This window comes from Rhododendron vialii, chromosome 8a (genome assembly GCF_030253575.1).
Source record: "Rhododendron vialii isolate Sample 1 chromosome 8a, ASM3025357v1".
In the NCBI taxonomy this organism is placed as follows: Eukaryota; Viridiplantae; Streptophyta; class Magnoliopsida; order Ericales; family Ericaceae; genus Rhododendron; species Rhododendron vialii.
Genome location: NC_080564.1, coordinates 34,619,107 through 34,633,241, shown reverse-complemented (window position 1 = coordinate 34,633,241; position 14,135 = coordinate 34,619,107). Strand labels below are relative to the sequence as shown.

The 14,135-nt window shown below is 39.9% G+C and overlaps 1 protein-coding gene across 1 annotated transcript; it reads left to right on the top strand.

Annotated features, from left to right (window-relative positions):
* The first annotated feature begins 7,701 nt into the window (after nucleotides 1-7,701).
* On the top strand, nucleotides 7,702-11,569 carry LOC131335787 (uncharacterized). The gene has a single exon (XM_058371291.1). The coding sequence runs from the start codon at nucleotides 8,100-8,102 to the stop codon at nucleotides 11,172-11,174; it is 3,075 nt and encodes a 1,024-aa protein (XP_058227274.1). The 5' UTR covers nucleotides 7,702-8,099; the 3' UTR covers nucleotides 11,175-11,569.
* Nucleotides 11,570-14,135: the final 2,566 nt, after the last annotated feature.

Below are 14,135 nucleotides of genomic sequence, written 5' to 3'. Positions count from 1 at the left end.
TCCTCTTGATAGGATAATATCAATGTAAGGGATTCATATATAAAACATTCTCTCTTAAAAAATTAGGAAAAAATATATTCTTGGCTGGTTTAGACGAAGAAAGAAGAAGAGAGCGTACACAAATTTTCGTGTGCAATTCCAAATACAAACATGTTCTAAACTGTTCGATACACCTTAATTCTGTAAAATAATGAGGGATCCACATACGTGCATCAAACGCGATATATAGCTTCGAGAAAATGAAAGGGCGGTGAAGGATAGAAATTGTACCATATGGTGGGTTTATGCTTACAATTAATATAAACAATGATTGCCCTCGTGGCTCTTGGCTAGCTCCTAAACCTTTTTGGAGAGAGAGAGAGAGAGAGAGAGAGAGAGAGAGAGGATTAGTATAAAAACAATGAATAGATGTGATAAGACTTGATCGACTGGAGAAAGGATTAGGATGAAGGATTAATGTGGTTAATTTGTAATTAAGAATGAGAAAAGCGTGTTTGTAACGTTTAAGATTATATAAACAAGATAAAAAAAAAGGCTCAAAAAGTAAATTTGCGTGTGCACATCTCTTCTTCTCCACTTGTCCTCACATGCACTCCTTCAATATCCTTGTGGGTTGTGCTTGATTTTTGTATTGTATTCGGATATTAGAAAAATGAAAGGTACTATTTTTAAAGCTATTTAATTTTTTTGCCCTACTAGCATCTTTTTATAAATCTGTGATCTGAAAGCAAATCATGGGCTTTCTAAGAAATTTATTGTAAAAACAGATACACACTCCTTCATTCTGTGAGGGAGAAAATACGGCAGAGGTCCGAGCGGAAGTCAAGGTGGAAAACATATACGAGCTATATGTTGCATTCAAGCTACAATTTTTGAGGCGATGTGTTTTATAATTGGTGGCGTGGACAAGCCGCACGATCCACCAATTCCTCTAAATATGCACAGTCGACCCAACGCAACCGCGTACTAGCTATGTCGACCAGGGTTTAAAATTTCGAAAGGAAAGTAAAAGGATATTGTGAGGAAAATGCAAAGTGATAGCATCTAAATTTATTCCTCTTCTGCTTGGATTACTGAAAGTTGATACGTATAACAAAAGATATTTTCATAAAAATCCATATAAATCATCGCATACTCACAAAATTCAACACCACCAAAGTCTCAGCCAAAATCATTAAAAGCATGTGTAATCTTCCAATTGATTTTTAAAATTCAGCACAAACATATTAGTATTACATTTTGATGTATAGATTCCTATCAGATCATGGGGAGGTTGATAGGGAATACGAAACAAGAGATTCCACTTAGATCATCGAATGACCAATTTGGGGCCCCAAATCCAACTAGATATGTATTGACTTGTCATGAACAAGAAAAGAAAAATCTAGCGAAAGAGTTTGACCAAGCGGACACGAGAAAGCTAATAATTGTTAAGTGTTCGTCTTCTATGAATTTACATTTTCGAATCTCACACAGACCAAATATTTCAAACCTTGAGATCACTGGAAATTTGTCAAGTCGTTAACTTCACGTTTTCGGAATTAGTCGAGGTGCGAGCAAACTAGCCCGTCAATCGGTCATAGGAAAGAAAGAAGAAAAAGGCCATTTACTACCAATTTGCAGCCCACAATATATCATCTTACCTGGGAATCACGTAAGATGTATATGCGATTGGTGGATGTGGACTCTTGCCTCCACCATCCCATTATGTAACTTTATTCCATTATAACCTTTTTTGTAATGTAGCCCATTAGTGAAGTTGTACCTATGCAAATGAGAGATCAAAACACATGAAGAATAATCATGAAGAGATGGAAAAAATAAAGGTGTGGTTGGAGAAGGTCGCACATCTTATCAAGTGATAGCATGACCTACATAATATTTGTAGTGGGCATAATACATTTTGTCTCTCCGCGGAGGCCAGACGTTCCAAACTTTAAGCTACAAGAGAGTTTGTCCGGTCGTTAACTTTAGAATCTCGAAATTAGGCGAGATGCGATGGCACTTACATGAGATACACGGTTATCATGGAAAATATGGAGTACTATTTTGCTCACTCACTCTATGGTAAAATTGAAATTTACCCGCATATATTAGGTGGGTGAATAAAAGTAGAGTAATAGTAATGTTTGATCTTTTTACCAGTTTTTCTGTGATCACCGTAGCACAAAATGTGTCCTGTAATAGCTTCAATTTACACAAGCAATCAAGAATAACAAAACAATCTCTTCAAATGCAGTATAGATAGAATATATAAGTCATTCAATATATAGTACTATCGTGTTGACATTCAAAGAGAGAGAAAATTAGTAAAAAAACAAAAAATTAGGTACATGGCCGGGCAATAAGAATCGCAACGCTCATATATCTTCAACCGTCTATTTTCTAGCTCTCTATTATAGTTGTCTTACCCATATAATTAATAAAATGTCAACCACGTAAACTTGCGTTTAGCACGTGAACATAGAGTCGGTCCTGATTAAAACTCAAAGTGCGACCGCTTTTTAGGTTTCAAAAAATTTATAAATTAAATTTAGTACTTCTTATATATAATAGTTCAACAAAAAGATATACAAAAAATTATCTACTTAATTATGTTTTGTTCACAAGATCGAATTCGTAAATGAGTTACGTCTTTAATTCTCATTTTAAATCCCGAAAAAGTCACACCGACCCTGCACCAAGTAAAGTGGAGGTGTCGTGGCTTCTTTCTCTCTCTCATATCACTTGACATGACGAGCTCATGAATTCCATCTACAATGTCCATTTTTTCTTACTCCAAATGAATTCATCAAGCTTGATGCCTTGATCCTTTTCTATTTGGGTCTGCCACCTTTAGCTCTAACTGAAACGTAGACGGCTCTACCCCAATTATAACCGAGGTGCTATTGGTACAGATAAACAATCTGTACCAGCACATACAAATCATTTTTGGGTTTGTTTTGGGTTTCAAAAAAATGATCAGAGCCCCTCATTTTGTTTCAAATACTTTGTTATGGTCCCTGCAAAAAATAAGCTCAATCCAGTATCGGTTTGGACGTCTACAAAACATCCAACTTTGCCCCAGAATTCAAGCGTAAATTCTAAAGCAAAGTTGAATATTTTGTAAACACTTTTACCGATATTGGATTGAACTTATTTTTTGTAAGATCGTAAACAAGATATTTTAAACAAAATGAACGACTCCGATCATTTTTTTGAAAACTAAAACGGGCCCAAAGCTGGTTTGTGCACGCTGGTACAGATTATTCATCTGTACCTTTAGCATTTCTATGCAACTATAATCTTCTTAAAACAAGTTTTCCCATCTTCAGAAAATAAAACAAGATTCATTTTGAGAACAGTTAGTTGCCTGGCTGCTACGTACGATCCTTCAAATCGACTCTAACGGGATTAGGATAGCTGAACTAGAAATAGCTTACAGTGTCGAACATGGCGAAATTGCGATCCATCTATGACTGAGAGTCAAGTAATTGGCAATTTCAAGAGTATATGAGTGTGATATAATAAAGCGGCTAAAATGTACACTAGAGTTTGCTCCCTTTTAAGATATCAGGTTCGAAACCTCTCAGATGTTGTCAACTACTTTGAAGCTCGTCCATACAGAGCTTGGCTTTGGTTTTAATGGGAGCCCTCGCCACTGGGCTGTGGGATCGGTCCCCAAGAATTAGTTGAACGGCATATAAGCTGGCCTAGACACCTGAGTTGTAAAAAAAAAAAATAGTGTGTTACTAGTGTAGCTGGCTTCATAATGGAAAAGAGCACACACACACAAGGGGTTGAGATTTTGCACTATGCTATGTTCATCGGAGTATTAGGATTCATAGAATAGAAATCAAGAAAGAAAACATTTGTCTGTCTAACATTCCTAGTATCAGCCAATACTAAGCAGTTTTATTTTCGTCTTTATTAAAAAATTGGGTTTTGATGTTAATTTTTACTTTTTATATGTCTCTTATCATGACGAAGCAATCGTCCACAAAAAAATTAATGCAAAATTAATAAATGCGAATTTTTTTTAAATAAAAACAAAAAAAATAATTCATTTAGATTATTTGGCCAAAATAGGCAGCACTCTCACCTACTATAATTATGTGCCCTGCCCTCATAGTATTTGCACTCTCACCTCGCAGCTGGCATAGTTTGGACATCGTAAAGTCCAGGTTCATTGCTCCCTCGCCACCGCACATATTTTGGGACCCGCAACTAAGTAAATGGATTCCACGTAAATGTGTGGTGCTTGTTGAAGTGATTCAAAGCATCACGTGGCTGTGCTCCGGAAGAGCGGAATAATTAGAGCCACACCACACTACGTACAGGGTAGGACTACAGAGTACATACAGAGCAATTAATTGCAAGAGAAGAGAAATAGGTAGTGACAATTACAGTATATCCAACAAAGGAACGGATCCTCTCTGTTCTCCAGATGCTGGACCTTTATCAGCTGATTGATATTGTTTACTATTTTTTAAAATTTGTTGAGTACACTATTCGTGTCAAAATGTTTTTTGAGTTTCGGTAAACACATGATCGAAACACACTTATATAGTGTCAATATGTTTGTTAAGATACAATTTTGATTTGTGATTTTTTTGACCTGTGCGCGCTTGGGCAGCCATGATTTTCTGCATTCGGCTCGAGCCGAATTGGAAGATTTTCCAAGGTATCCAAAGACCTCCTTTCAACAGTCCTTTTCAAAATCAGGAATAAGGTTAGAATCAAATTTAAGGTTCTCAGTTATCCAATGAATAATGTCAAGCCATGTCCCCTAAAACTCATGCTCTTTGTCAATTTAGATCTAGACATCTTCCTGTAAGATGTTTCTCTAGTAGGAGTAATTCTTAAATAGCTATAACTGGTTGGTAGATGTTAGCTAGGTCTCCCTATTGACAAGGTACTCCTTCCTTTCTTCTTGTAACATTCTTTTTTCAACGAACTTTGTAATTACTAGAAGTCCCGGCTTAGATGGCCTAGTCCCAGCATAAATTTCCTAATTCCCGTGTGAATGATCTATCTTTAACTGGATTAGGAGAGAGAATTAGTTGAAACACGCGTAAGCTGACCCAAACACTCTAACCGTCGTCCGTCAAAAAAAAAAAAAAATGCTCTGGGAGATTTCCATTCCATCAAATAAATGCTCTGGGATATTTCCCTCCATTCTCAGAGTCAGGACCACCACCATCACCATGGGCACGTGAACGCCTGACATAGGGGCTGCACAACCCTACCAATTCCTTCTTGATTTTCCCTCTCACTGTCTCCATACGGATTTCAGGTTATGGGTCAAGATTAGGCTCTTAGCTGCTTGAGCTGATCTCCAAGAGGCTAGTAATTAAACAAGGTCTGTTTGTCTGTAGTGTGTAAGTTTGATTCCCAAGTCATTTCATAAACCACCTGGTCAAGTGGGCTACTGGGCTTTCACTATTACTCCAAACTAGTCCCCTAGATAGGAGTTAATTAAGATCGAGCAACTATTATGTCCTTTTAATTTCATGTTATTCCTCTTCTAGTATTATGCTAAAACTGCAGTAGCTGATACGGAACCGTGGACTCTGTAGTGCATGGAGCACTACTGGGTGTAGGGTGCGATTCGAGCAGTGAAAAAGTTAACAACTCCAACGGTAGTCTGCCTATCCATTCAATCCAGGCCCAAGACCTGTTCACTGGTCCACAGAAAGAACTTGTTTCAACATCATATATGGGCACCGTCTCTGTGTGTGTGTGTGTGTGTGTGTGAGAGAGAGAGAGAGAGAGAGAGAGAGAGAGAGCTTTAATTTGAGGTAAAGAAGGGAAGAACCATGTGGGTTGTGCACAAGGCAGAGAGGGAGGAATAAAGTCACAAAAAAGAGGAGCATATTCAGCAATCCCGAGGTTGTTTACAAGGAACAACCTTTGATCTGATCTAGTGATCTGATCTTAAAAAGAGAAAAGAGAAAAGAGAAACAGATCCACACATATACATACACAAAACAAAACTACAGACAGAACCCTCTTTCCCTTTTTCATTCTGACAACCCCAACCCCTTTGAGACTACTTGCAATATCTTATCATCTGTACTGTACCTGTAGGAAAAGTAGAAGTGGCCAAATATTGAGAATTTGATCTGGAATCTCACACAGGTGTATAAAGATTTATGCTTCTTTTTGCTTGAATAGCTTTAATTCTTTTTTCATAATCACGTGATCGGGGACTACTTACGAGCACATCGATTAACTAGCAATTGCTCATGCCGTGCCTGAAGGCACGACACAATCCGTTAATGTTGACGATTTTTTTTTTTGGACCTTTTTCTTGAATATTTTCAAGAAAAAACTAATTATATTTTACTGTCCCAAAACAGATTATATTTTACTGTTCCAAGCTTAAAGAAAGATAAAGAATTTTATATTTTCTTTTCAGTGTAGACACAATTATAGAATATAAAAATTAAAAAATAAATATTGATTTCCATTTTTCTTACAAAGGCTTAGATATTAACAGAAACCTTTCCTGATGGAAAACATAATGCTCTGAAAAGGAAAATACCATTCATATGATAAATATACAATATGTTTAAAAATGGCAACGAATAAATGTGGTGAACTTTGAAATTGGAAGCAATTGGAACAAACGACTCAGTTGATAATGAGAATTTTCCCAAACATAATCATAGCCGTAGGATTTATTTGGTAAGCGGTTGGATTTATAAGTTATTTTACCATCCATCTAAGCCGTAGGATTTTTGGTGATAACCCTAGACCGTTAGATTTTTGTAGTACATAAGACTCAAAAAGTGAGCTAACTTGTTATATAGATTTTTGAGGGACCTTAAACCCACCATCTACTAGCGTTGGCTCGAAATAATTGATAACACCTTAGATGTTTCGAACCAAAGATCTTAAGAGATAACAAACGCTCAAATCAGTCCACCATGACAATCCCATGGGGGTTACAGCTTTAGTTCTTTTACCACCAGTTCGTGCGTTTAATGGCTAAGTACACAAAATTTCTGCCTAAATGCTTGAGTTCAAATTTCCGCAGCCACTTGGGAGAGCTAAAATCTACTCGATCTTTAGTCCTAGGAGCACGCATTGAGAAATCAATTCCGTCCCTGTTGACTGTATTATAGAATTTTCTGTAGACGGTTGTGTGATGTCAAGGACAATGCTGTAGACCGATGCATGTACTTGTTGAGTAACTTTGAATTTCTGTAGATGGTTGTGTGATGTTAAGGACAATGCTCCTGACCGATACGTGTACTCGTAACTTTATCTCCATATCCGTTACTTGTTCTAATGAAAGGCTTGGGTTCTTTCACACTAAATCCCACAAAAACCTGTCTTTTCAACCCTCTTGACAACTTACAACGACGCCAATTCGAGATAGAATTCTCTCAAAAACTTTGTCTATGGTTTATTGGCTTTGAACAAGTTGTTTTCGTTATTTAGACTTTAATTAGTTAAAATATATGAGAAGAATAATTTGTCTCAAAATTCTTGTCTTTGTGGGTTTTAGCTCGTTTAGTCTGTTTAAACAATAGGAAAACTTAGCCTCACTCTAGGTTCATACCCAGAAATTTTAAACCGGCCCAAACCTTCAATCCATAGACCAGCCCAAAATGTAGGGTTCAATTTGTTTCGGACAGGCCGGAAGGAATTGGAACCGCCCAAAGTCCCCCCGATCAAGCCCAGCCCACTCATACAAAACCCAGGCAGCCCTAGTTTCGCTTCCTCAATATCAGATTCTGTAATTTTGCTTCCCCTCTCTCTCGTCTCTCTCACCGGTCACCACCCCTCTTGACAATAGTCAAGTCTGTTGAAGCGCAAGGGTACTCTCTCTCTCTCTCTCTCTCTCTCTCTCTCTCTCCTTAGACATGTTTTCTAGGGTTGTAGAAAAGAACAGTATTTGTAGCAATATCATATCCAACGTTTCTCCAATTCTTCACAGGAAAGAACCCAACAGATTCACACCTCAAAACCCTAAAACCAAAAACCACCCTTTTCTCCTCATACCCTTATCTATATAGGGTTCTGTTTTTCTTTGCTTTTGAAATTTGCTCATTATCCTCTGTGATTATTGGTGCAATTTGTGTTGGGTTTTGGTTACATAATAAAAAACAATGGGTGACTTTGATTGCCAAAAAATAAGAAACATATGTATTCTGGCCCATGTTGATCACGGCAAGACCACGCTTGCTGACCATTTGATTGCCTCGTACGGGGGCGGCGTACTCCACCCGAAGCAAGCGGGTAGGCTTAGGTTTATGGATTACCTCGATGAAGAACAGAGGCGTGCAATAACGATGAAGAGTTCTTCGATATCTCTTCAATACAAAGACCATTCAATAAACCTTATAGACTCCCCCGGTCACATGGACTTTTGTAGTGAGGTTTCCACTGCTGCCCGGTTGAGTGACGGGGCTTTAGTCTTGGTGGATGCCGTTGAGGGTGTCCACATTCAGACACATGCGGTCTTGCGCCAAGCTTGGATTGAAAAGCTTAATCCTTGTTTGGTGCTAAATAAGATGGATAGGTTGATTTCTGAACTAAAGTTGAGTCCAATGGAGGCTTATAATCGTTTGCAAAGGATTGTTCACGAGGTCAATTCTATTATGAGTGCTTACAAGTCGGAGAAGTATCTTTCAGATGTAGATTCCATTCTGGCGGGGCCCTCTGGTGAGGTTGGCAATGAGAATCTTGAGTTTATAGAGGATGACGAGGAAGATACATTTCAACCCCACAAGGGGAATGTTGCTTTTGTGTGTGCACTGGATGGCTGGGGTTTCAGTATTAGTGAGTTTGCAGGGTTCTATGCTTCAAAGCTTGGGGCTAGCTCAGCTGCGTTACTTAAAGCCCTATGGGGCCCTCGGTATTTCAATCCCAAGATGAAGATGATTGTGGGTAAGAAGGCAATGGGTGGAGGAAGTAAAGCTCGCCCTATGTTTGTGCAGTTTGTGCTTGAGCCCCTTTGGCAGGTTTACCAGGCGGTTTTAGAAGCTGATGGAGGCAAAGGGGTACTTGAGAAAGTCATTAAATCGTTCAACTTGTCTATACCTCCTAGGGAACTTCAGAACAAGGATCCAAAAGCGGTGCTTCAATCTGTCATGAGTCGCTGGCTTCCTTTGTCAGATACTATCTTGTCTATGGTTGTGAAGTGTATGCCAGACCCAATTGCCGCCCAATCTTTAAGGATAGCACGGTTGATTCCAAAGAGAGAAGTTTTAAGTGACGGGATTGTCTCTGAAGTGCTTGCTGAAGCAGAGCTTGTAAGAAAATCTGTTGAGCTTTGTGATTCAAGTCCTGAAGCCCCGTGTGTTGCTTTTGTATCTAAGATGTTTGCTGTTCCTTCGAAAATGCTACCTCAAAGGGGCGTAAATGGTGAGTTTGTGAATAATTCTGCTGATGACGGTGAGTCAGATGAGTGCTTCCTTGCATTTGCACGAATTTTTAGCGGTGTTCTTTGTTCAGGACAACGGGTTTTTGTACTTTCAGCTTTGTATGACCCATTAAAAGGGGAATCGATGCAAAAGCATGTCCAAGAAGCTGAGTTGCATTCGTTGTATCTGATGATGGGTCAAGGCTTGAAACCAGTGGCGTCTGCAAAGGCTGGGAACGTGGTGGCTATTAGAGGGCTTGGCCAGCATATATTGAAAAGTGCGACTCTTTCATCTACTAAGAACTGTTGGCCTTTCTCCAGTATGGTGTTTCAGGTTTCTCCCACTCTTAAAGTTGCGATTGAGCCCACCGATCCTGCTGATATGGTGGCACTCATGAAAGGTTTAAGGCTATTGAACCATGCGGACCCATTTGTAGAGGTCACTGTTTCTTCTAGAGGAGAGCACGTGCTTGCTGCGGCAGGAGAGGTTCACCTTGAGAGATGCATAAAAGATTTGAAGGAGAGATTTGCAAAAGTAAGCTTGGAAGTTTCTCCCCCACTAGTCTCCTATAAAGAGACCATTGAAGTTGAGGCGTTCCATCCATTAGATTATTTGAAGTTTTTAAGTTGCAGCTCTGATTACATTGAGAGGACAACACCAAATGGTAGATGTGTTGTTCGAGTGCAGGTCGTGAAGCTTCCACCTGCTCTAACTAAGGTGCTTGATGATAGTTCCAATGTGCTAGGAGGCATTATTGGAGGTAAATCGGGTCATACTAGTGACAAAAGCTTGGAAACTCAGAGAACAAGCATCGTGGAAGACGACAACCCAAATGAAGTGCTTAAGAAACGGATAAGTGATGCTATAGAGAGTGATATGCCATCTGGAATTGCAGATATCGACAAGGAGAAGTGGAATATAGTGTGGGAAAGGTTGCTTAAGAGAATCTGGGCGCTAGGTCCTCGACAGGTTGGTCCTAACATGCTCCTCACACCCGACGACTACAAAGGAAAGACAACGGAATCTGTTCTTGTCCGGGGTTCACCTCTTGTGTCTGAAAGATTAGGTTTTGTGGGTGTATGTAGCAATGGTGATGAAGCGCTGGAGGCATCATCTGTGGCAACTCATGCACTGTACCAAGAAGCGGAGACTCTTGAGAACAGTGTTATCTCTGGATTTCAACTAGCTACAGCAGCTGGCCCTTTGTGCGAAGAACCTATGTGGGGTTTGGCATTCATTGTCGAGGCTTGTATTTCTCCATTGATTGGGCAATTAAATGAATCTGAAACTCCTCATCAACAACCGGAACAATATGGGATCTTGACTGGGCAGGTTATGACAACTGTCAAGGATGCTTGTAGGACAGCCGTACTTCAGAAGAAACCCCGGCTCGTCGAGGCCTTGTATTTCTGTGAACTGAACACTCCAACTGAGTACTTGGGCCCCATGTATGCAGTGCTTGCTAGGAGGCGGGCCCGAGTTTTGAAGGAGGAAATGCAGGAAGGTTCTCCGTTGTTCACTGTGCACGCTTATGTGCCAGTTGCTGAGAGCTTTGGCTTTGCGGATGAGTTGAGGAGATGGACTTCTGGGGCTTCGAGTGCTCTGCTTGTTTTTAGTCATTGGGAAGCACTGTATGAGGATCCTTTCTTTGTGCCCAAGACAGAAGAAGAGCTTGAAGAGTTCGGAGACGGTTCTAATGTTCCACCTAATACAGCGAGGAAACTCATCGATGCTGTGAGGCGGCGGAAGGGTCTTCCGGTGGAGGAAAAGGTAGTCCAACATGCTACAAAGCAGAGGACCCTAGCCCGTAAAGTGTAGAAGTTTTTCTGATCTTGTGTTGTCGTTGTCTCTTATAAGGTTTCTAAGGGAACACATACTTCTTTCCTTTTTGCCTGAAAGGGGCTATTATACGATTATGCTCACACGCAATTTTTTGGCCATAGGTAACATTATTCTCATTTTTCTGTTTTTGTGGACCCTAGCCCGTAAAGTGTAGAAGTTTTTCTGATCTTGTGTTGTCATTGTCTCTTGTAAGGTTTCTAAGGGAACACATACTTCTTTCCTTTTTGCCTGAAAGGGGCTATTATACGATTATGCTTACATGCAATTTTTTGGCCATAGGTAACATTATTCTCATTTTTCTGTTTTTGTACCGGTATCTGGTTGATAGTAGTGATTAGTTCCAAATTGAGACTTTTCAAGTGTTGGATTAATTTGCCGGTGGTGTATGAAGTGCTTTGTGGAGTCATTCTTCTTGTATAATTTTAGACTTCTGTTGTAAGTCGTTCCCCATGATACTTTTTTTGTTGGTCAGCCAAATTAAAGGACCCGTGGCTATGGAATTTTTTTGATCAGCGTGGCTATGGAATTTTTCCCACTATAATTCGTTCATCTCTCTTATTTTTCTTCTTCCTTCTTCAGCAGCACTTCGGATAAAAAAACCCAAATATTCAGTCTCCATTCAAGAGTATTAACTATATTCAGGAAAGATAGCACTTATTTCAAGATCCACGTGAACTTATTGATCATTTCTTCATCAACAGCAAAAAAATTATTTTAGCCATTGAGCACAACTTGCTTGGGAGAATCCTATGAACTCAACAAGGAGAGTTAAACATAGTCAAATTTTAGCCATTTGGAAAATGAAATCTTAAATAGATATATTCATTCCATTGATAATAAGAATCCCATTTCGCATAAGAGAGGAAAGGGGGGGAGGGGGGGGGGGGGGGGAGAAAGCAAGGAAACAAAATTTGTATAGCTAGCTTGAACCGCCTTACAAGAAAGGGCCCAAATTGGCATAAATTATTCAGAAGTTAGTTGTCCAATTAAGCTGACCTTACTGAGAGGTTGCTGCTGATAAACGTCCATTTGGGCTCCAAGTGTTGCCGCAGCCAACTCAACTCCAACATTCCCGCTCATGGCAGGCCCCAAATGGTGGTGATTGGTGATTCCGGTGGGCTGTGGAGGATGATGGTATAAGCCTGGGAACAGCATAAGGGAAGATTGTGCTGCAGCAGGATTGAAGAAAGCATGACCGATGTGAGGCGACAAATGCGCCGCATGAGGTCTTTGTCCTGTCATGTTGTAAGAAGCAAACTGCATACCAGAGGCAGAAAGCCCCCTTGGAATCCAAATTTCTGAAGTCTCAGCCCGTCATTTGAAATGCCACGTTATGCTAAATGGAAATGATACGTGGGTCAATAAAGAGAAAAATGATGCCATTGTGAGCATAATACACTTGACATAACTGCGCATACACTTTGACGTGCCAAAAGTATGTTCTCAATGACACAAACAGAGAACATTGGTCCAATTTTAATCAGCTGAGTGTCCCTCATGCCAAACTGGATGCCAAGGTAATGGTTGGTTAAATAATCCACAGAAAATTTGCTCAATTTTGTGAAAAATCATGTTTGATTTCTTGAGTTCTTTGATATTTAGCCCCACGTGTGCGTCTGCTCTCGAGACATGATTAACTAAATAATAACCTTTTACAAGGCAAATATGAGAGAACTAAATTCTAAACTGGTTAGCATAACTAAAGTCGGGCAAAAACTGATTTACACGAATTCAGTTTAATCAGTAAAAAACAAATGGAGGATGAGGAAGACACCAAAACAAACCAAGCATAGAGACTTGAGACCCAATAATTAGGGCAATTTGCTGGTCTCTAGACTCTCTACAAGCCATTAGTAGCTTACAAAACCCAAAACTTAGTGAAAAGTCATGACAGGAAATATGTGCCTGTGGAGGATTTGGAACATAAAAGTTGCCATCTTTATACTTGTGCAGAGATGAATCTTCAAACCCCACTGCATTGCCAACGACACATGGAGCATATCTAGTTGGACTAGTGAAGTTTCCGAACCCTGTAGTCCTGCCCACAGGGATAGTCTTAAACTGCAGGATTCCGTACTTAAGCTAATTGCACTAAGATGAGCTACCTCCAGGCATCAGCAAGTAACCGCATCCACTTGAGGGGTGAGGATAGGAAGCATTATTAGAATACACAGGCATGGGCATTGGTGGAACATAGACAGGAGAAAGGAACTGGTGGTATGGCACAAGATTGGCAAAATGCGAAATGTGAACTGGCGGATACATTTGTGCAACAGGTGCCAATTGCCGTTGAACCATGGGTGGAGTGGACATGGTCATGCTGTTGGGCGTGTGCGAGCTCAAGGCCTGTGACCAAAATGTGCCGTAAAATCGCTGATGATGCGAAAAAATAGAATACTAATTGGTTTTAGCAACTTGGTACAAGAATGTGATGAGCTGCTCATATCAATGTGTCCAATATTCTAGGATTGAAGAATTTATGCTTCCAAGAGGTTTATGGCATTCAACTTTACGTCCTGAGGAGATGGTAGACTGTGCCTCCTAACGTTCTCATACATTGCTTGTTTGAAATATGGGATATTTGTAACCAGTCTGAGGATCATATGCCTGCTTCCGAACATCAGAAATCAAGACGTCAAATCAGAAGTAAAGAAGATATATGCACAGACGCAACTTAAACTCCTTTGGGAGAATCAAGAGCTTAATAACATCAAAGCACACACCGAAGTTATAAACAGTTGGTCCACACTCTTCAATCAAGCAACAAAAGCTCTGTGGCCAAATTTGGTAAATGTAGACAGCTGACTCACCGATAAACTTGGTGATTCAGAAGCATATTGCTGCTGTTGCAATGTAATCTGAAGGAGTGTACAATGCAGTGTTGACACAAACTAACCCAACGTGACATAACTGTCCGAATTCTAAAAACTTGAAGAT

What these genes read in the sequence shown, in the direction of transcription:
- LOC131335787 (XM_058371291.1), top strand. Translation starts at nt 8,100, where the DNA reads ATGGGTGACTTTGATTGCCAAAAAATAAGAAACATATGTATTCTGGCC.